At 45.5% G+C, this 20,559-nt stretch overlaps 1 protein-coding gene across 7 annotated transcripts in view; it reads left to right on the forward strand.

Moving 5' to 3' along the window:
* HERC1 (HECT and RLD domain containing E3 ubiquitin protein ligase family member 1) overlaps positions 1–20,318 on the forward strand; it is a 177,575-nt gene extending 157,257 nt beyond the window's left edge. For all 7 annotated transcript variants that reach the window (XM_034660855.1, XM_034660861.1, XM_034660859.1 and 4 more), the window contains 14 exons: positions 977–1,158; positions 1,861–2,016; positions 2,750–2,872; positions 3,905–4,007; positions 5,792–5,961; positions 7,338–7,476; positions 9,758–9,927; positions 10,964–11,133; positions 11,409–11,574; positions 12,400–12,476; positions 13,259–13,511; positions 14,163–14,315; positions 16,945–17,250; positions 19,685–20,318. In XM_034660855.1, the coding sequence (XP_034516746.1) occupies positions 977–1,158; positions 1,861–2,016; positions 2,750–2,872; positions 3,905–4,007; positions 5,792–5,961; positions 7,338–7,476; positions 9,758–9,927; positions 10,964–11,133; positions 11,409–11,574; positions 12,400–12,476; positions 13,259–13,511; positions 14,163–14,315; positions 16,945–17,250; positions 19,685–19,870 (2,354 nt within the window). In that variant the 3' untranslated portion in view covers positions 19,871–20,318. The remainder of the gene's footprint in view (positions 1–976; positions 1,159–1,860; positions 2,017–2,749; positions 2,873–3,904; positions 4,008–5,791; positions 5,962–7,337; positions 7,477–9,757; positions 9,928–10,963; positions 11,134–11,408; positions 11,575–12,399; positions 12,477–13,258; positions 13,512–14,162; positions 14,316–16,944; positions 17,251–19,684) is intronic.
* Positions 20,319–20,559: the final 241 nt, after the last annotated feature.

Below are 20,559 nucleotides of genomic sequence, written 5' to 3' on the forward strand. Positions count from 1 at the left end.
CTTATGTTGGAACTCGTCTCAAACGTTTGCTAGATAAAGTCATAGAGGGTTTTCACTTCTTTAGATTCTCATTTAGAATATACAGCCTGGTTTCCATATTTTAAGCTATGTTATTTTGCAAGCTATTTATCATGGCAGTGCTAGAATTCAGTGATATAAATAACTATTTTAAGACCCACTGAAGGTTGTAAACAAATTCTTTAAAATTGCAAAACTGTAATTAGGCAACTATTAATAGTAATAATCATGCATGTGTTTCCTAAAAAGTAAAAATCAGTTTATATGGAAATGTGCAAATGTAGTAAAGACTTTATAGGGCATCTCTGTCAGAGTTCTCTGACTTGAGAAAGAATACCTCTGGAGAATCCACTGCAGGAGCTCCTGGTTTGTTTCCTAAGTCAACTTTTACTGACTCCAGAGCCTACAAAGAGAACAAAGAGGGTTTTTGAAGTAAAAGCACACAAGTAATGTATTCAGAACCAATTCCGAAATAGTTCTAACTCCTCTTCCTTGAGATCTCTTCCTCCCAGAGCACAGCAGTGGGGATGGGAGGGCGGGATTCCTATCCAGTACTACTGCATCCTACCTCTAGGACCTTGCACAAGTTAGACTAGCCCTCTTTGTGACTCAGTTAACCCATTTGTATAAGTGGTGATGATAATATCTGCCTCATAGGTTCTATGTGAAAGTAGAAAAGGAGACATTCTAGGTAAAGCGTTTCCAGGAGTGGCTAGAACATAGGCCTTGATGACTATACCTGTTTCTGTCACCCTCCTTTTCTTCCTTGTCATCATCATTTTATGTGACTGCTCCCAGTTTACTAGGTTATGGCTTCAAATTTGACTTAAAATGAAAGGCATTGTTTTTATTTCTATAATACAGTTTTGGTGTTTTTCCATGCTTAGAGTATTCTGTAGCAGCTGCCAGTAAAGTTTTACCATCCAGTGATTCTTGTTGGCTTTCTGCTCTGTTCCAGGATTTGTGGTGACCCAGCTGGTGACTTCTTGTGGTTCTGATGGGCACTCAATGGCCCTGACTGAAAGTGGAGAGGTCTTTAGCTGGGGAGATGGTGATTATGGCAAACTCGGCCACGGGAACAGCGACAGGCAGCGGCGCCCCAGGCAGATCGAGGCCTTACAAGGAGAAGAAGTGGTGCAGGTCAGGCAGGACGTGGATCAGTTTGCCTTTGAATATAAACATCCTAGTTGTTGAATAGTGTTCTCAATTTAGTTAACAGGGAATATAGTAAAAATATATTATGAGTTATTACAAGAGATCCACTGTTTTTGGTTGTTTATTCTTGAGTTTATTAGAAGTTTGAAAGGGCTTTGCTAATAGAACGGACTCCCTTTTCTTGAGCTAGCTGGTTGGCCCAAGCCGGGGTACTTCAGGTGCTTGTGAGAAACACAGTAGGGTTTAGCTCCTGCCGCATAGTTCTTGATACAGTGACAGGTTGAATGCAGAGTTTAACATTTATATTATTGTTACAAATGTTGAGTTCATATGCATATTCTGGACAATCGACTGGTGATCTAAGATGATATAAAATTGCAGAGCACTGGAGAGTTCACAAAGAATTTCCATTTACTTTTGCATGTAGTCCAGATCATCTGTACACAGCTAAAGCATAGCAGCAGTTCTTCTAGGGTAGGCTAGTCAGCTTGGTCTTCCTGAGGATGATGAGGAGATCAAGCTTGGGGAAGCAGGAGGGCCACCTGGGCAGGTAGGACATACTGGTCTTGAAGACCCTGAGTTGTCAGTGAAGTTTATTACTATATTAATAAGCAAAAATGACTGATTTCATTCTTTCTTAGTATACCCTCTTCTTAAAATTTCTGTTCTCCTTTGTTCTGTCTGTAGATGTCTTGTGGCTTCAAGCACTCAGCAGTGGTAACTTCAGATGGCAAACTGTTCACTTTTGGCAATGGTGACTACGGTCGTCTGGGTCTTGGAAACACCTCTAACAAAAAGCTTCCAGAGAGAGTGACTGCACTGGAGGGATATCAGATTGGACAGGCACGGAATAAGTCAATAATATGTTCCATCTGGTCATAGTTTCTTATTTCCTCTGTGTGCACTGAGACACTGTCCTTTAAAGAAGACTAGAATCATCAGTTGTGCTTACCCTCACATACATTTTGTTTGGCCTACTTGATAATTTTTCATGATTTTTTTTCCCCAATGTGAAAAATTCACATTTTAAGTCATATTTGACAAATGAGAGCCTTAATTCAGGATGCAAATGTTTTAAAACAACCTCCGCAATGCACTTTGATGTACAACCTTTAAACCATACAGATCTCTGTGACCGTATCTGGTAGTTTGGAAGGAGATGGCGGAATTGCAGCGTCATTGGTACTACTGCTCTTAAGCAGGACTTGTCCTGTATACAGCGAGATTACCTCCTAATAAGGAGATATTTTTATCATTTTCTGTGTCATTCCTTAGGCTGTCTCTGATGTATTTTGACTCATTATGTACCTTTCCTCTTTTATACTCTCTGATTCTAAGTTAGCCACAGATATTTGAAGGATTTTGCCTTGAAGAAAAAAGTTATTTTTTCGTTTGTGGACATTAGGAATTTTTTCTTATTGACACATTTTGTTAACATATATGCAGAAGGCACTGAAATTAAAATAAATATATATAGCCAAGTTTTTCACTGAAGTGGAGAAAAAGAATCCCAGAAACAGGTATATGGTTTAGGTGCTATGATTTTGCCTTACTGAATACCCTGTTATTTCTTTAGGTGGCTTGTGGCTTAAACCACACTTTGGCAGTATCGGCGGATGGCTCCATGGTGTGGGCTTTTGGAGATGGGGACTATGGAAAACTAGGCTTAGGAAATTCCACTGCAAAATCTTCCCCTCAGGTCAGTATTGTCTTTACTCTAGACAGTGTCGCTTTGGTCTACGTCAGTGCCTCTTTTTAGTTGGAAGTAATTTCCCTTTAACATTTGGGTAATTCATAATGAAGTTTAGAAGTTTCTGTTGCTTACTTTTAAATGTCCAGCGTTCTAGATCTTGATTTTCAATAAGCCGTTAATCACTAAACTGGGTGTAAAAATTGTGCAGGGGTAAGCCTTTGTCCCCATACACAGGCTGAGCCACGTAGGATTGTCTCCCATGTTAGAGAAGAAATAGTTATCGACATATCTCCAGGGTGGCTGAGGGAGGGAACCTTGAACAATTTTTTGTATCCTTCTGCTTGCGGCTGCCATTTTAGCTGATTATTACCCCTAATTTATAGGGTATGTGCCTCCTTTCAAAAAATAACAAAAAAGGAAATAATAAGCTAATATTCACATTATAGATTTCTTGGCTCTGCAGAAGAACTTCTGTGCAGATCTTTCAGTGGGTTTTCCTAACACATTTAACAAGCAGCATTATTTACAAATATTTAATGTATATTTCAACTCTAGATGCCCTATTGTATATAATCTGTAATATATTGATAGCTAGACTAGTGAATATTCAGCTAGGTATGTGGAAAGCCAGGAAGCCATCTCTGGGGGCCCATGTAAAGCAGTTATTATCACTTCTGAAAGTAGAAAAAGTCTAGCTGGGAGCAGCCCATGGCTTTATATGGTCCCATAGTATTGTTTAAAAGGCTGCAGGATTCTCTTTGGTCTCTGTTGCGCAGGGAATGATTCCACTCACATGAGGTCCTGGGGATTTTAGTCAAATGCCCCTCCTCAACACTCCCTCCCACAAATTCAGGTAATTTGTAGAGCAGTATGAGAAAATACCATTTAGGAGTGCGGTTTTGGGTGGAAACAGGTAAGTGACGATTAGTATTTTTATTAGAAAATAGTCCTTGAGTTTATATATAAATGCTAGTAGGCAAATTCAAAAGTGTTTTATTTTCCTTTTTAAAGTATGTGCTTTATACTTATATTTTGTAGAAAGTTGATGTCCTTTGTGGAATTGGAATAAAAAAGGTTGCTTGTGGAACTCAGTTTTCTGTTGCATTGACCAAAGATGGTCATGTGTATACCTTTGGTCAAGGTAAGGCATTTTCCAGGCATTACATTGCTTGTTTCATGTGTACATGTATTATAGAAACATTTACCTTCCAGTTTTATAGAAAGTGCTCTAAATAGAATTATTTTTTGTTCTGGCTAATGAATGGCCACTATGACCTTCATTCACTAGCTACTTTTCTCCTCTTTCCTGAACTTTGTCATAAGGACAAGCTCTCCTCCCCATTAATGGCCTCGCATGCCAGAGCCTTCGCTGTGCTAGCAGAATCCCCGCCAAAGCCCTTCCCATCCTGCTTTCTGCTGCCTGCACTGTGCTGCTGTAAACAGTTCTGACCACTGGCGTGCCTCTGGATCCTGTCTAATTCCCCAGCCCTTCCAGGGAATGGAGGTTCAGGTCTTAGGAATTCATAGGCATTCAGGGTTCAGATCTTTTTTTTTTTTTTTTTTTAAAGATTTTATTTATTTATTTAACAGAGATAGAGACAGCCAGCGAGAGAGGGAACACAAGCAGGGGGAGTGGGAGAGGAAGAAGCAGGCTCACAGCAGAGGAGCCTGATGTGGGGCTCGATCCCATAACGCCGGGATCACGCCCTGAGCCGAAGGCAGACGCTTAACCGCTGTGCCACCCAGGCGCCCCCAGGGTTCAGATCTTGAGTGGATTCTTAATCCAAGCATCCACGGTGTGATTCCCTGGCAATATACTCACCTTCTTAAGTAGAACTTCTTGGCAAGCTGTAGTGACTGAGAAGGGTATAAGGCAGATACGAGGAAGGGGAAGAAATAAGTCATGAGTGAGGTTTCTAGTCTTGGAAGAAAACGATGTTACTAACTGAGGACAGGGAGCTGGTTTTGGGGATCTAGGTAAGGAACTTGGTTTTGGTCATACTGAGTTGGGGCTATATACTCTAGGTATATGTATAGAGATGTCTAGCAAGTTATTGGGGAATTGGATCTGGAACTGCAAAGAGATTGGTTATAGAGATGTAGATTTCCATAATGACAGTATTTAAAACCATGTTAATAGGCTCTAAGAAACTCAGGGAGAGAGTGTAGAATAAAAAAAGTGCATAGAACTCTGGGGAATGTGAGTAAAGGGCAGGTGAGCACAGAAAGAGGACTCAGGAGAGTTGGCTTTGAAAGGAGTGGAGAGAGAGGTAGCCAGTGAGCCAGGATAGTGCAGAGTCTCTGTGGGATAGGAGGCGCTGAGGCCAGATCAGCAGAAGCTTATGCTGGGCTCTGGGGGCCGGAGCCTGAGAAGAGGCTGCTGCCGTAGGCAGTTAGGAGCTACTCGTGGCTTTTTTGAGAATATAGCCTCAGTGCAGTGGTGAGAGTGGAAGGTGGGCTGCAGAAGGTGGCCATGCCAAATAGTTCTAGAGGATGTGGGGCAACAGGGGCTGGCCTGCACTTTCTAGAAGTTTGGCAGCAAAGGTGAAGGAGAGGTTGGCTGGAAGTTTGAGGACAAGACAAGTTGAGTGATCTCTTTACTTAGAATGCAAGAACTGTCAGATCTTTCATACCTACGTGCCAGTCCTCTCAAATAGGAGGATGCTGGAGGTGCTCTTGGTTTGAAATAAGCTGCTAATTTTAGATTCGTTTATTTCATAAATAAGGAGTCTGTGACATTTTGCAAAGGTATTGTTTCAAACTTCATTCACTCAGGATCCAGTATACCGTACCAGAATGGCAGCTTTTGCCATCATGGGTTAAATATGTCATTGTCATTCCACCAGAAAAGTTAAATGACTCATTAGAAAACACAAAAGGACTGTCGTGTCCCATCCATAAATTTCCTCTTAACTGTTTTTTCAGATCGCTTGATAGGCTTGCCAGAAGGGCGTGCTCGCAATCATAATCGACCACAGCAGATCCCTGTTCTGGCTGGCGTGGTCATCGAAGACGTGGCCGTTGGAGCTGAGCACACACTTGCTTTGGCATCAACTGGGGATGTATATGCCTGGGGGAGCAATTCAGAAGGGCAGGTGAATATTTATCTTGCTTGTCCTCTCATATTCTAAAATTCTGATAGTGTTCCTCATTTGGGAGAAGGATAAGCTAGGCAACTCATAAGATCTACCACAATCCCTCACACGCATCACTTTGCCATGGGACAGATTTATTTGTGAATCCAGTTGTTTATGTCTCTCTCTTGATTGTGGCCAAGTAAATATTATACCGTGGTTTGAAAAAACATCTGATGGTATAGCAAAGTGATTAAGGGAATTAACTGAGTATATGTGTGTGTCTACACTCGTTAAAAAAGGGCCTGGCGCATAGTAAGCAGCACTTTACTGGTATTTGCTACTATCATCATCATTGTTTTTACTGCGGTAATATGTGAGATTAGGTCCTGGGAGCATTAGTTGATCTGGAACATGAAAAGAATGAAATAATAATACTTCTATATTTAATAACAGAACATAGTACTGTACGTAGTATATTTCTGTTTGTGTAGGAAATCTTATCATCCCCATTCTACAGAGGAATAAACTGAGCCTCTGAGAGGTTGAGAGAAGATTCAAGAAGTTGATGTGTTCAGCCTACCCTATATATGAAGGAGGGAAAGATTTGGGTGGGAGATGTCTGGGATGTCTGCTGCTACAGTGGCTTTCAGCCCTGCATGCAGGGCCACGTCCCCTTCCTCCATAAATCTTCTCTGGGTCTGTCTGCCCACAGAGCCAGGAGCCCCTCAAGCTCAGGGTCTCCATTGTTATTCATAGTAGCCTCAGTTTGACTCTGTGATCACCTCATCGCTATGTTAACAGATGAGGAAGCTGCTCGTCATTATGGTTGTACATTGTCTTAATGAGAAGAGAGTTGTTGCTGAAGACGCCCTAGGGAGTTCGCTGGCAGGGCTTGACATGATCTTCCCTAATGATGTTGGGCTCCTTAGCCGCTGGAACATTGGGTATCTCACTCACACCCTAAGAACAGAGATCTGGAAATGAGATTCTGCTTCTGTGTATGTTTTTATAATTGTTTATTTATTGTTACCCAGGCAGTCCATGTTAAAAGGAAATCAGTGTGTTTTAAATAAAAGCTCTATAGATGATTCTGTTACTTTTTTAACTTTCCAAGAATTATTTCCCCTCTAGAAGTGGAATCCAAGGATGTGTTCCGTCATTAAGACTCACCTGCTAGATTTGGAATGGCCTTGTTGCACCTAAGTTTTTAGGAGACAGTCTGAGCTGTGAGGACTATTCTGATAGAGATAATCAGAATTAATTTCATTATTTTGATGCTGTTGCTTGGTATAGATATTTATTTATATCTGCTACCACCTAAGGCAGATAGCATCATCTTGGCTTCCTCTCTTCCTCTTGTTAATTGACTCTCTGTTTTTGTAATTTATTCCCAGCTTGGCTTAGGCCACACCAACCACGTTCGAGAACCAACCCTGGTAACAGTTTTGCAAGGGAAAAATGTTCGGCAGATCTCAGCTGGCCGCTGCCACAGTGCTGCCTGGACAGCACCGCCTGTCCCGCCGAGAGCACCGGGTGAGAGATGAAATATCCGTGCCCCTGCAGCTTCTCCTGTAGAGGCCCAGCCGCACTGTCTGCTTGCCAGTTTCGGACTGCACCCAGGCATCGTGCTGAGCCCACCAGGCCCCCACACACAACCAGAGCGCTCTTTGTGCTACCAGCACTGTAAATACTTTTGTAGCAGGTGATTCTCCTGCAGGCTTCATCACAGAGCACTTCCTCTCTGCACCCCCGAATCACTTAGGCAAGCAAAAATGTATAATTTTAGAGCAGCAATAAGTAATTTTTCATACATAAAAGAAGTGATAAGTCATAGTTTTCTAAGGCCTGCTATTAAGAGTAAAGATTCAGAGGTCTGAGACCATTTGTTAGATTCTTCACCCCAGTTAACCATTTGAAACATGATGTTTTCTGTGCATTGGCACAGCGGAAAAAAAAGAAAGAAGAAAAAAAAGGAAAGGAAAAAAATGTTGCCATTTTACTCCCACATGTAATAGAACCGACAGGCAGTTTCTACCTTTTTGTTTATTATGCAATCCTTGTAGAGCTACAAAAAGATAATAAAGGGGCACCTGGGTGGCTCAGTCAGGTAAGTGTTTGCCTTCGGCTCAGGTCGTGATCTCAGGGGTCCTGGATCGAGCCCCACAACTGGTTTCCTGCTCAGCAGGGAGTCTGCTTCTCCCTCTGGCTTGTGCTCGCTCTCTTTCTCTCAAATAGATAAATCTTAAAAAAAAAAGATATGAAGAAAATAAAATGTGTATATATGTACTTCACATTCTACTGAGTACTCTCCAGTTGGCTCTGTCTTCCAATGGGGCATTTATCATTCCTACACATTTCTTTACATTTGGGCTATTTCTGTCTCAGGCCCTTAAGCCCTTTTTTTATACTCTCCTCTGGTGTGTCTGGGACTGGTTTCCTTGAAGCAACCTTATGCATGGGAACTCAGCATTCTCTTCCCTTTTTGCTGACCTCTGCTTCTCAGTCAATCATAGAGATTTTTTTCTTTCAAATAGCCTAAAGGAGCAAATTAGGACTACCAAGTAGATTCCAAAGAAGCAGGAGACGTTTTCTGATGAGCAGAGTCCACAATGAGCAGCGTTGCTCACACACTGACAATTTCAGGTACTTAGGGTCCTCTTCATCTTACAGAGATCTCACTCCCACTTCAGGAGAGAGGCTCTGCAGTGTGCTGGCTAAAGTCCAGACCTGGAGCCATGTTGCCAGGGTCGAATCCTAGCTTCTCCACTTACAAGCTGAGTGATCTTAAGACTCCGTTTCCTTGTCTGTTAAATGGGATGATAATAGCCCCTGTTGTAAAGAGCTATAGGATTAAATGAAACAATTTGCGTGAAGCTCTTCGAATAGTGCTCAGCACATAGAAATACTCAATAAATGTTAGCTTTTATCAATAGTATTAATGAAATTAATTGAGAATAAAAATAAACTGGGAATTGAGCTGTACAAATCTTTACATGAAACTCAAACAAGGTGAGTGTTGTAGGTTTACTCTAAGTTTTTAATAAGAGGCTAACCATGAGTACAGTCTTGGCTTCTAGTCTTGGCTTCGACGAGCTCTTATTCCCACAGTACAAAGCTTTCATGAATCATGCACTCATCATGGTCCCTTTCTGTCAGATCCTAGTAAGTGTGGGAGGTAACTGCTGAGTTGCCTGTTTCCATTTTCCAGAATTGCCTACCTAGTCCTGGCTCACATCTTACGTTTTATGAAGATGGCAGCTATTGAATACAAAAGGAAGGATTTGGTTTTTTTGTTTTTGTTCCTTTTTTTAAGATTTTATTTATTTATTTGAAAGAGAGAGTAAGAGAGACAACATGAGCAAGGGAGAGGGGCAGAGGGAGAGAAGCAGGCTCCCTACCATGCAGGGAGCCCGATATGGGGCTTGATCCTGGGATGAGCCGAAGGTGGACGCTTAACTGACTGAGCCACCTGGGTGCCCCTTTTTTTGTTCTTTAGTGAAGGAACTGTTTAAGTCCCATAGTTAAATGGGAAACTAAATTAAAAAAGAAAAAAATTTCCATAATGATAAATTTAAAAAGATGTCTTAAAAACCAACACATGTGCATCAAAACATAAAGATTAATTGGTGGAGAGAGGAACTGATAAATATGTGGTGAAGCAAATATAGGCAAATATTATTTCTAGAATTTAGGTCGTAGGAATGGGTGTTCATTGTACACTTATCTCAATTTCTCTGTGTCTTTGAAAATTCAAAATACTGAAAATGAGAACAGTGCCTTTTCCTTTACAAGAGTGTGCTTGCTCTCTGGGCAGGTGTGTCCGTGCCCCTGCAGCTGGGCCTGCCCGATGCCGTGCCCCCCCAGTATGGGGCACTCAGGGAGGTGAGCATCCACACCGCGAGGGCCCGGCTCCGGCTGCTGTACCACTTCTCTGACCTCATGTACTCGTCCTGGAGGCTGCTGAACCTCAGCCCTAACAACCAGGTAATGTGTTGGCTTGGGGAGCACTGCCCGTGACGTGCTCAGCAGGTCCCAGGAGTATTCTTCCATGGCTAATACTTTTTACCCTCAGCTCCCGAGAGATGTAAAAAAGGCAGCAGTTCCGTTTCATTTTACTGCTAGTTTGGGGATAGTCCAGATACCGGGGACTGTGCTGCCGGACACAGAGTAGTCTTCCTTCTATGTTGTGGTTTGTCCAGAGCTCAAGGAAATATGAATGGTTAAACATGTATTTTCTATAAAGTCCAATGTGTGATTTTAAAACTCAGGCACACACAGGTGTTAGCACCACTGTCACAGTGGCTGTCTAGATGAGTCTGACACGTCACGGAGACTTCCTGATGGCCTCACAAATGAGCATTCTGGGTCCTGTGGGGGAGACAAATAAATTTGGCTGATTTGACCGTCTTTATAGCACAGCCTAGTAATTTAGGAAGAAAGCAAGCTGGCTATGTTTGTTTGTTTGTGTAATGTGTCAGTATGCCTGCCAAAATGCGTATCAGTTTGTAAAACTGTTAGAAATCCTTGGGTAACCCGTCATGGGGCATATGAGAGATTGGACAGATCATTGTTAGAGATAGGTAATCAGCCAGGCAGCAGAATACTGTGCAGCACTGAACAGAATGTTAGAAAACTGTTTGTAATTAGCGGGAGAAATGTTTTTGATAAAACGTTAAGCAAGAAAAGCAGCAGAAAATTGCATAGTGTGTTCTCAACAATGTGAGAAAGGCTTGTCTGCACACATGGAAGGGAAGTGGAGGGAAACAGATGACAGTGATCATGCACGTTGCAGAGGAGTCCGTGTGCACACGTGTATGGGTCCTTTTCTGTATTTTCCAAGTTTTAAAAAATAATAATCATTTATTTTATCAGCAAAAATATTTTTTAAAAGTTATCAATAGTTACTGCTATCCAGGTTTATGCTTTTAAATCAAAAAGAATTGTTTTCTAAAAGTGAGAAGTGTTCTTTCTGGTAAGCCTTAGATTGTGCCATCTCTGGTAAGCTCCCTTTCTGTTACAGAGCAGCACGTCTCACTACAATGCTGGCACGTGGGGCATTGTCCAGGGGCAGCTTCGGCCTTTGTTAGCCCCAAGAGTCTACACCCTCCCGATGGTGCGCTCCATAGGAAAGACCATGGTTCAAGGCAAAAACTATGGACCTCAAATTACTGTAAAGAGGATATCAACCAGGTGAGCAGATGTGTGTATGTTTCACTAGCTAGCTAGCACTTTTTTAGATGAACGTGGTTACTAATTAATCTCTCTGAGCTTTAGCGTCCTGGGTTGCAAACTAGGAGAGTAACAGTGCTTAGTAGTACCCAGTGTGGTCGCGGTGGGCCTAGCACACTGTTCAGCTGTTGTTACAAGCTGGCTTGTCCGCTCAGTGAGGGGAAGATACCTTCAAGTGGTGGTTTGGGAAAGTTAGGGAGAGTAGTATTTCATTCTGTTTTCCCTTTCTTTTGAAGAGGACGGAAGTGTAAGCCCATCTTTGTCCAAATAGCAAGACAAGTAGTTAAACTGAATGCATCAGACCTCCGTCTGCCCTCGCGAGCGTGGAAGGTGAAGCTGGTTGGAGAAGGGGCCGATGACGCCGGGGGAGTGTTTGATGACACGATCACGGAGATGTGCCAGGTATATTCATGTGGTGTCCCCCTGCTAAGTCATCTATACAGGTGGTGGCTGTTTTACCATTTCCAGTGACTACTCTGTCTGACATGTTCGTGTGAATGTAGCAAGGAAGCATTTGTGAGCCTTACATAAAAATCATGCTGCTGGTGAATCATGCTGCATAGGTGAATTATAGCAAGGGTTTGTGACATGATGTGTGAAGATACCTTACTGAGTACATGTCAGTGCCTGATTCTCCACCAGTGACTGACCGTCTTGCTCTGATACTGGCAGAGGAAACAATGATGACACATATTTACATTTATGTAATTGACAAATCCAGGACCCCCCATGTGCTCTGATAATTCTGGTGCTTTTAGAATGAAGTACAACTCCCAGGCTCTAGTGGAATTGAAAAACAAATCCTAAGAGTTTGGACCAGTTCTTATTTGGTGTCTAATGTGGCAACTTTGCTTCCAGGTCAACTCTGACCCTTCCTGCTTTGCCTAGTAGCAGGATTTTTCTAATAAATCCTGTGACTAGAGTAACTTTTGGCTATTGTCTGTTTGGTCTATTTGAATATCACTATACCCTGCTCACAGATACCCCAGCTCCTGCCCTGGATTGACTTTCTTATCTTAGTTCTGCATACTGCAGGCTATTTTCTACATGGGGGATGTTTGTAATTTCATTTTAAATTAAAGCCACAAAAATTATAGAGATGGCGGGCTGTCCCGTAACATTATAAATTCCTCAAAATAATCTCTTTTCAGTATGATCTTTAATGTAATTAGTTTGTTCTTGTGATACATTTGATTGTCATTTCTCAAAATACTCTTTCCTTTACAGGAACTTGAAACTGGTATTGTCGACCTTCTCATACCCTCTCCCAATGCTACCGCAGAAGTGGGCTACAATCGGGATAGGTAAGACGGTCATCAGGTGCTTACTGACTGTCTAGCTCACTCACTGACTACTAACTGTGTGCCGGGCACTGCTCTGAGCACTCTACATATATTATCCCACTGAATCCTCATTAGAACCCAAAGGAGTGGGAACTATTATTACTCCCTTTTCACAGGTAAGGAAACTGAGGCACTTCCATCATGTCTCTATCATGGGACCAACTCACCGATAATATTGAGGGGTAGGGGAAACCCAGACTTGATAATGAAACCTGACGTATTTTGTGTTTCTGAAGGCCCGCGTGACGTCCCCACAAAGAATTCTCTGCATCAAAATTCATCAGGAAGATTTGATATGCTGTCAAATCACAGCACTTAGTATTAGCAGTTCTGTGTTACGCCCATATTTGCCAAACCTTGAATTTTGGATCCTGCTTCGCAGACTTGTAAATGATAAAATGAAATGATTTTAGGAAATAGGGCATCCTGGAGCAGGTAGCTCAGGGACTAATGGACCATTCAGTTGCCCTTTTATGGTTCTTCTGAAAATAATTCAAAGTATGGTCCCTGTGCTCTCCAAAAGAGTAGGCTTCAGGCACGTGTGGCTGTTGGGCACTTGAAATGTGGTTAGCGTCCTTGAAGAACTCCATTACGTTTTATGTACTTAATTTGAGTAGCCCCATCTGGCAGATGACTGCCATATTGAACAGCACAGGCCTGGACAAATGCTGCAGCTGTCTGATAACTTATTTCCAATAGAAACGAGGACAGTTTTATTTGAAGCATTTCCTTCAATTTTGCAGGTTCCTTTTTAACCCCTCTGCCTGCCTTGACGAACACTTAATGCAGTTTAAGTTCTTGGGAATTTTAATGGGGGTTGCCATTCGCACAAAGAAGCCTCTGGACCTCCACTTGGCCCCTGTGGTGTGGAAGCAGCTGTGCTGTGTCCCACTCGCTCTGGAAGACCTGGAGGAGGTGGACCTGCTCTACGTGCAAACCCTCAACAGCATTCTTCACATTGAAGACAGTGGGATCACCGAGGGGAGTTTCCATGAGGTACGTCTCGGCCAGTCCGTGTCTGCTAGACGAGGACTTTTCTGTGGAAGACTCACCGCGTGTCCCATTGCTGTCCTGGCAGCTCAGCCCCGGAGGTTTAAAGAACTGTTCGTGGGCAGGGTTGGCACCAGCGCCCCGCTGCTGCTCCTTCCTCCTCGGTCCATTCTCTGCCTGCGGAACGGACGAGCAAGGGAACCCAGTTGGAGAGGGAGGCCTGGGGTGCCCAGAGTTCGTCACACCTGGTTTGAGGACCGAGAAATTACTAACTACAGCCAGATGAGTCAGCGTGTTCCCTTCCGCCTAAGTGCCGCGATTAGCTACCTCGATTCATCATTTTTATCCTTAAAATTCTTTTTTTTTTTAAGATTTATTTATTTATATGAGAGAGGGAGAGAGAGAGTGTGAGCACGAGTGGGAGGGGTAGAGGGAGAGGGAGAGAGAGAATCCCAAGCAGACTGCACTGAATGTGGAGCCCAATGCTGGGTTCAGTCCCATGACCCTGAGATCAGGACCAGAGCCAAAACCAAGAGTCCGATGCTTAACTGACTGCACCACCCTATTCCCCAAATTCTTAATATTGTTATTTTTTTGCTATATTTGTGCATAATGTACTTTTTTTTTAAGTAAAAAAAATTTGTTTTCTTTCCTCAGATGATTCCTCTTGATTCTTTTGTTGGCCAGAGCGCTGATGGCAAAATGGTTCCAATAATCCCTGGGGGAAATAGTATCCCGCTGACATTTTCCAACAGGAAGGAGTATGTGGAGAGGGCCATAGAATATCGACTCCATGAAATGGACCGACAGGTGAGCTGAGACATTGGGACATGCATGTCAGTGTTTGCAGTTGTCTTCAAACAAGAGCTAACTGGTTACTGCTGAATTTGGGTGTATGAACTACCATGTCAGTTAATTTGTATCTATCTTTCAGCCCCTGTTCAGAGACTTTGCAGGCCTTACCTCTGGGTTTCCTATCTCCTTACTCAAGGCCTTAGGACAGCTCTGAATTGTCACTGGTTGGATTGAAGCCAAGCACTCACCCAGGCCTTTAGACCCTGCCTTCTCACTCATCCTCAGTCTTGCTTGTCTTCATCTCTTAATGTTCTCAACCCAGTGTCCCCATCCAGTTGGGTTGGTCAGGACCCATGCAAATCAACCCCTAAACACTGGTCTTGCAGTCCCACATGAGTGCCTCTTCCCCCTCCTGCTACAGTCCCTTCAGGCCTCAGCTGAAAAGGCCTCTCCTCCACAGACCAGCTCTTCTCCAAGTCCATAGCCTGTAGAAATTTTTTTTTGTTACTTAGAAATTTCTCAGGATACCATGATACTTCTGTGTTGTGGTCTAAGAACTAGGCCACAGAGTTTGGATCTTGTTTCTTCAATTAGCTTGTAAGACTTTGAGTGAAGAATGCGTTATATTATTTATATATAAACGTGTGTGTGTGTATTTTTATCTCCTAAATATCCTTGTTCCGTGCTAACATGTAGTAAGCATTTAATAATAAATGATGAAAGTGTGATGAGTGACCATAGAAATGGACATTTTGTCCAAAAATGGTTTTTTGGTTATACAGTCCTTAATAGCCACTTTAGTAATACTTTATTTGTATCGTGTGCTAGGGATTTCTTGAGAGCTAGACTGAGGCTCAAAGGCTATGTAATACTTTGAAGTATGTATGTTCTGCTCCCTTCCCTCCTGCTTCCTTCTTTGACTCTGGCTTTGGACTGAGTCCAGTCAGAAAACTGTTATCCCTTAGTGAGGGCAGGTCCTGTGGGCAGTGCTGTGTACACAGCCAGGGCTTAGGGTTTGTCTCCAGTTGCTCAGAATTTTAATTCTCAGAGTGAATAACTGACTAAAAACATATCGATCACCTCCTGCATGCAGGTGTGGGGCCGGGCTGCCGCATGTGCAGTTTTTCCTATAGTTACTCTGTGAGAGAAGGATTACTGTCACCATTTCACGGATGAAGGCACTGAGTCCAGAGAAATGAAGTGATGTGCCCAAGGCAAAGCCAGGGTCCCAAACCAGCTTTAACTGTGGGGTCTAGACTCTTCTGAGGGTCGGATTACCCCTCCAGTCTCTACCAGCTGTGCTCTACTCTGCTGTGGCTTTGTTCCTTTCTCAGCAATGAGGCCTTCTTCCTCTTTCACTTCTTCCTCGTCTCTTAGAACCCAGTGTTCTTCCCATAGCTGTCCCCATTTGTTCTCTGCCAAGCAGCCAGCCCCATACCTCAGCCTCAGTTTTTTTTTTCCAGACAGCTTTTGGTTTGTATTCTACCAGGCATGACAGCTTGTGTCATCCAGACTGCCCTCACTGCCAGTCCTGTTCCCTGGCCCCAGGCAGGACACCCTTGTACCAGTCACAGCCTCAGGGCCTTCCCCAGGGTGTGGCTTCTGCTCGGGTCCTCAGGTCCTCAGATTTTTTCCTTTTGCTTTTTATCATTGATGGTTCTGAGATGGCCAAGAGTGAAGAAGTGTTTATGAACAAATTTTGAACAGCGATGAGTCTGTGTGTGGGGTGCGCATTGCTGTGCAACCTTGGGGTGTTTCTGAAGCAGACTGTGTGCGTAGCCTCTGGCAGCTCCCCTTCCGCTCTCCCCGGCCAACCTGTTCTCGGCACCAAGCTAGGAGAAAAGCAGCAGCAAGTCACACAGACTTGTGTTGAAAATTTTCATCGTCGTGTGAGCAGCAGGTATTTGCTTCATTTCTCGGATGAGAAAGTTAAAGTAAAAGAAGAGGTGGGGCTGGGACTCAGGCCCCAGGTCTCCTGGTTAAACTCCCTGTCCTTCCTACGGGAGGCCTTGCTAGTTTGACTCTTGTCTTTGTACTTTCTTTTTTTTTTTTCTACAATGAGCACAAATAAAGTTTTTTTTTTTTTTAAAGATTTTATTTATTTATGTGACAGAGATAGACAGCCAGTGAGAGAGGGAACACAGCAGGGGAGGGAGAGGAAGAAGCAGGCTCCCAGCGGAGGAGCCTGATGTGGGACTCGATCCCGAAACGCCGGGATCACGCCCTGAGCCGAAGGCAGACGTCTAACTACTGCGCTACCCAGGCGCCCCGAGCACAAATAAGTTTTACAAAAAGGATAGAACTCTTTTCAAAAGAAGAATATGAGTGAGAGAAACAGTAGACGCTGGACACCTCGTCCAGGAGCGTCCTGCTGTGCCGAGGGGACCGAGCAGCAGCCGCACTGCTCAGGAACACGGGTGCGTGCCGTTGGCACTGGGCCTCAGTTCTGTGGGGGCAGAAGGCAGCCTCCTCGGTGGGCTCAACCTGGGACCGGAAGGAGCGTACGAGTCCCACAGGCAGAGAGAAGCTCTGACAAAGGGTCGGCGGCCAGGGGAGCGGGCCACGTGCGCCTCAAGTGTTGGGGGACAGGCGGAGGGTTTGGGCGATGGGCCCGTGTCTGATGCACGACCTCTCCCGGGAGCAGGTGGCTGCCGTCCGAGAAGGGATGTCCTGGATCGTCCCCGTGCCGCTGCTGTCGCTGCTCACGGCAAAGCAGCTGGAGCAGATGGTCTGTGGGATGCCCGAGATCTCCGTGGACGTGCTGAAGAAAGTGGTGCGGTACCGGGAGGTGGACGAGCTGCAGCAGCTGGTGCAGTGGTTCTGGCGCACGCTGGAGGAGTTCTCCAATGAGGAGCGCGTGCTTTTCATGAGGTTTGTGTCCGGACGGTCTCGGCTCCCGGCCAACACCGCTGACATCTCTCAGAGATTTCAGATCATGAAGGTTGATAGGGTAAGTAAGCTACTGTGCCGTCCTCATCACGTCTGCCCCACTGCCTCCCCGCCGCTTGCCTGTGGGGAAAACCACACTGTGACCCTCTGATAGGCCTGCCAATTCAGGCTTAATGTTTGGAATTTCCAGATTTTTAAAAAAGTCAAGCAGAAAAACTTGTTCAGAAACATGAGTGAAAAAAAAGCCCTAAGTGGATGTAGAAAGCACACTACAACCCGCTGCCTTGCTCAGTCCTCCAGGACCTTCCTGAGGCTCGTCGTGCTGCCTCTGCCTCTCGTTTCCTGTGCCTCTTCATTGTGTGACTTGTGCACTCGGACGTGGTCGAGTGTTTTCACGAAGGTGCGCGTGCGGCTTCTCTGCGGCCTGATGAAAAGCCCCAGCTGCAGAGCGCCAGCCCAGCTGCCACTTTGACAGATGGCTTAGGAATAAAAGGGCTTAGCAGCTGAAATGTGCAGTGCTGCCGGAGTCCTCTTTCTCACGCAGCCATCCGACCATGTCACTCTCCTTCAGACCGTGAGGGGCCCCCCTGCGTTGACCCCAGAATAAATGCCGACTGCTCTAGTGGCCTGTAAATACCTCCACAGCCCAGCCTCTGCCCCAGCAGTCCGGGAGCACCTCTTACCACGCACTGTGCTCCTGCCAGAACAGACCGCTTGCCTTTTTCTAAACTTCTGTGCCTTCGTGTAGGCCGTTCCCTCTGCTTAAGTTCTCCTTCACACCCCTTTCCATATATGCCTGGCAAGCACTTACTCATCCTTTAGGCCCAACACCAAATGTCATCTCCTCCAGGAAGCCCTCCTGGATGCTTTCCTGCTGCCCCTGACCATTCCTGAGGGCAGATTTAGATCTTCTCCTGTCTACCTCCAGGACGCTTGGTACATCCCTTAACGCAGCATCAAGTTAGAAGTGTCTGTGTGCTCTCTCTCTCTTTCCTTCCTCAACTGCCCAAGCGCTGGGCAGTCCTCGAGCAGGGCCCATGGTGTTTATTCCAGAAACAGTAAGGAAAGTAGGGCCTCTTCACATAAAGACCCACCCTGCCAGTTGCAGCATCTGTCGTTCTGGTGTTTTTCCAGTAACTGTTCCTGGAGGTTGCTGTAGCTAGAGCCATCCCTCCCCGCTGCCTCCTGACGCTGCCCGCCTGGGCCGCACTCCTGGGCTGGGCCTGCCGGAAAGGCTGCGCACAGGAAGGGCTATGAAAAGAGCCTTTCTATAAATTTTCTACATGACTTGCCAGAAACTATAAGTTGTAAATCTGTTTTGTTGCTTCAGAGAGAGGTGGGTGGAGGCAACGGTTTGCTTCTATTCAGCTCTGGAAAAAACCCTTGCCTTCTGTCCGGCCCAGGCTACCCCTGCCATCCCAGGAGTTAATCCACCTCTAATCCCCTGCCTGAGGCTTTTCAGCCTCAGAAAACTGACCACTGTGGGTCCCTCCTTTGTGACTTTAGACCATTGCTCCACCTTCCAAAGCAGAGGCACCTGTTGACATTGCCCTTCAGTGTCTTTGCTGGTTGTGGTTTTCCCACATTTGAGTTTTCTGTGTCCTCACTGGCTCCCGCCCTGTTAGGCTTCTAGGCCTTCCAGGCCCTCCATCTCCCACCTCTTCGAAACGCACTCACCAGGTGTAGGGCTCCAAGGAGGGCCAGTGTCAAGGAGTTGAGCAAGGAAGAAAGGGCAAGTCCCTCTTTAAGAACTACTGTAAACTAAAAAAATGCACTATCACTACTACGGTGTGGAAGATCACGGTGTTTGCAGGGAGGGCCCGAGCGCATATACCCCTGCAGCGGTGTCAGCCCCTTCCACCTTCCCCCGTGGACGCCTGCCGTGGGCCGCTGTGCGCTGTCGCAGTCCGTCCCAAGCGCTCTGTCCTGCGCTGCCCGCTGTGATTATCTTTTTGAATGACTGCGTCACTGTCCGTTGAACGGGCGGACCAGCATTTAATTCCCTCCTCCTTCCTGGTGTGAGCAGCCCCGGCAGCCGAGGGACGCAGAAGGCCCTCTCGGGGGCCCTCCCACATGTTCTTTCCGGTTCACCGCTGTTGGGGATCCGTGCAGCAGCTCCAGGTCTGCATTCTCCTGGTGAAAGGGCCGAGCTCTGTGGCGTGGTCCTTCCGTGGTAGGCCTGGTGTGAAGCCTGTTCTCTCACGTGGCCCTGTGGGGCAGAGCTTGCTCGCGCTTGGCATACGGGGCCACGGGGGCGGTGGGGAGAGGAAGGAAGCCTGTCCGCCAGAAGCCTCCGTGGCCGTGGGACACCAGAGCCCACGTTTCCTCCACCACGGCCCAGTGTCTCCTTCCCCTCGAGTCAGCCCTGCTCTCCTGTCCGTGGGGCCCGTCTTGAAGGCTGGGAGAAGTGCTTTGCTTATTTGCGGGTGGTGGTAATGGGTGCCCCTCTGACACTCCGATGCTGCAGTCACAGCTCCGGGTCTCTCTCTCCACAGCCTTACGACAGTCTGCCTACCTCACAGACCTGCTTCTTCCAGCTGCGCCTGCCCCCCTACTCGAGCCAGCTGGTCATGGCCGAGCGCCTGCGCTATGCCATCAACAACTGCCGCTCCATCGACATGGACAACTACATGCTCTCGCGGAACGTGGACAACGCCGAGGGCTCGGACACCGACTACTGACCGTGGGGGCCGCCGCCCCCCTTTCTCAGTAATGCTCACTTCCAGTTTCATGTGGACACACTTTATGGTAACTACGTAGATGTTTAGGAACATAAACAGACATGATAAACAGTGGCCACGTTTAGTTACTCTAAATGTAACAAAGAGATTAGATGTTTTTATTTTTCTGTGATTGTACAAAAAAAAGACAAAGTGCTCTCAGTCAGGTTTTTCCCTCCACATTTTTGGTCACTTTTGATAAGTTTGCATGGAACCATTTTGGTGCATTTTTAGTTGGGAATGGTACATTTTGTAAACCCACCCAGTGAACATGAAATTGTACATTGTGTATAATTGTTCATTAGAAAGGACAGTTTTACATGAATATTCATATATTTATTTTGTTTTAATTTGAATTGCCTGTGCAGGGTTCCTTATGCAGAGAAATAAAGCCAATTCAGGAACCAGAGCGTCGGCTGCTTTTGTTACCTCCAGTGGAGCTGCTGACTGAGAAGGAATGAGCTTTCAGGCTAGTCTCACTCTGACGGCGCTTTGACCCGTCAGAAACACTCCTCCCCACGGAGAGTGAGCTTTGCTGGGAGATGACGGAGCAGCTCCTGGGAGCGGGAACCCCTCCTTTCATTTATTCTGTCACCCTGGGTGTCCTACTTTGTTCCCTCACCCCAGGGCCCTTGCATCAGCCCCTTGGC

This window comes from Ailuropoda melanoleuca, chromosome 5 (genome assembly GCF_002007445.2).
Source record: "Ailuropoda melanoleuca isolate Jingjing chromosome 5, ASM200744v2, whole genome shotgun sequence".
NCBI classification, from domain to species: Eukaryota; Metazoa; Chordata; class Mammalia; order Carnivora; family Ursidae; genus Ailuropoda; species Ailuropoda melanoleuca.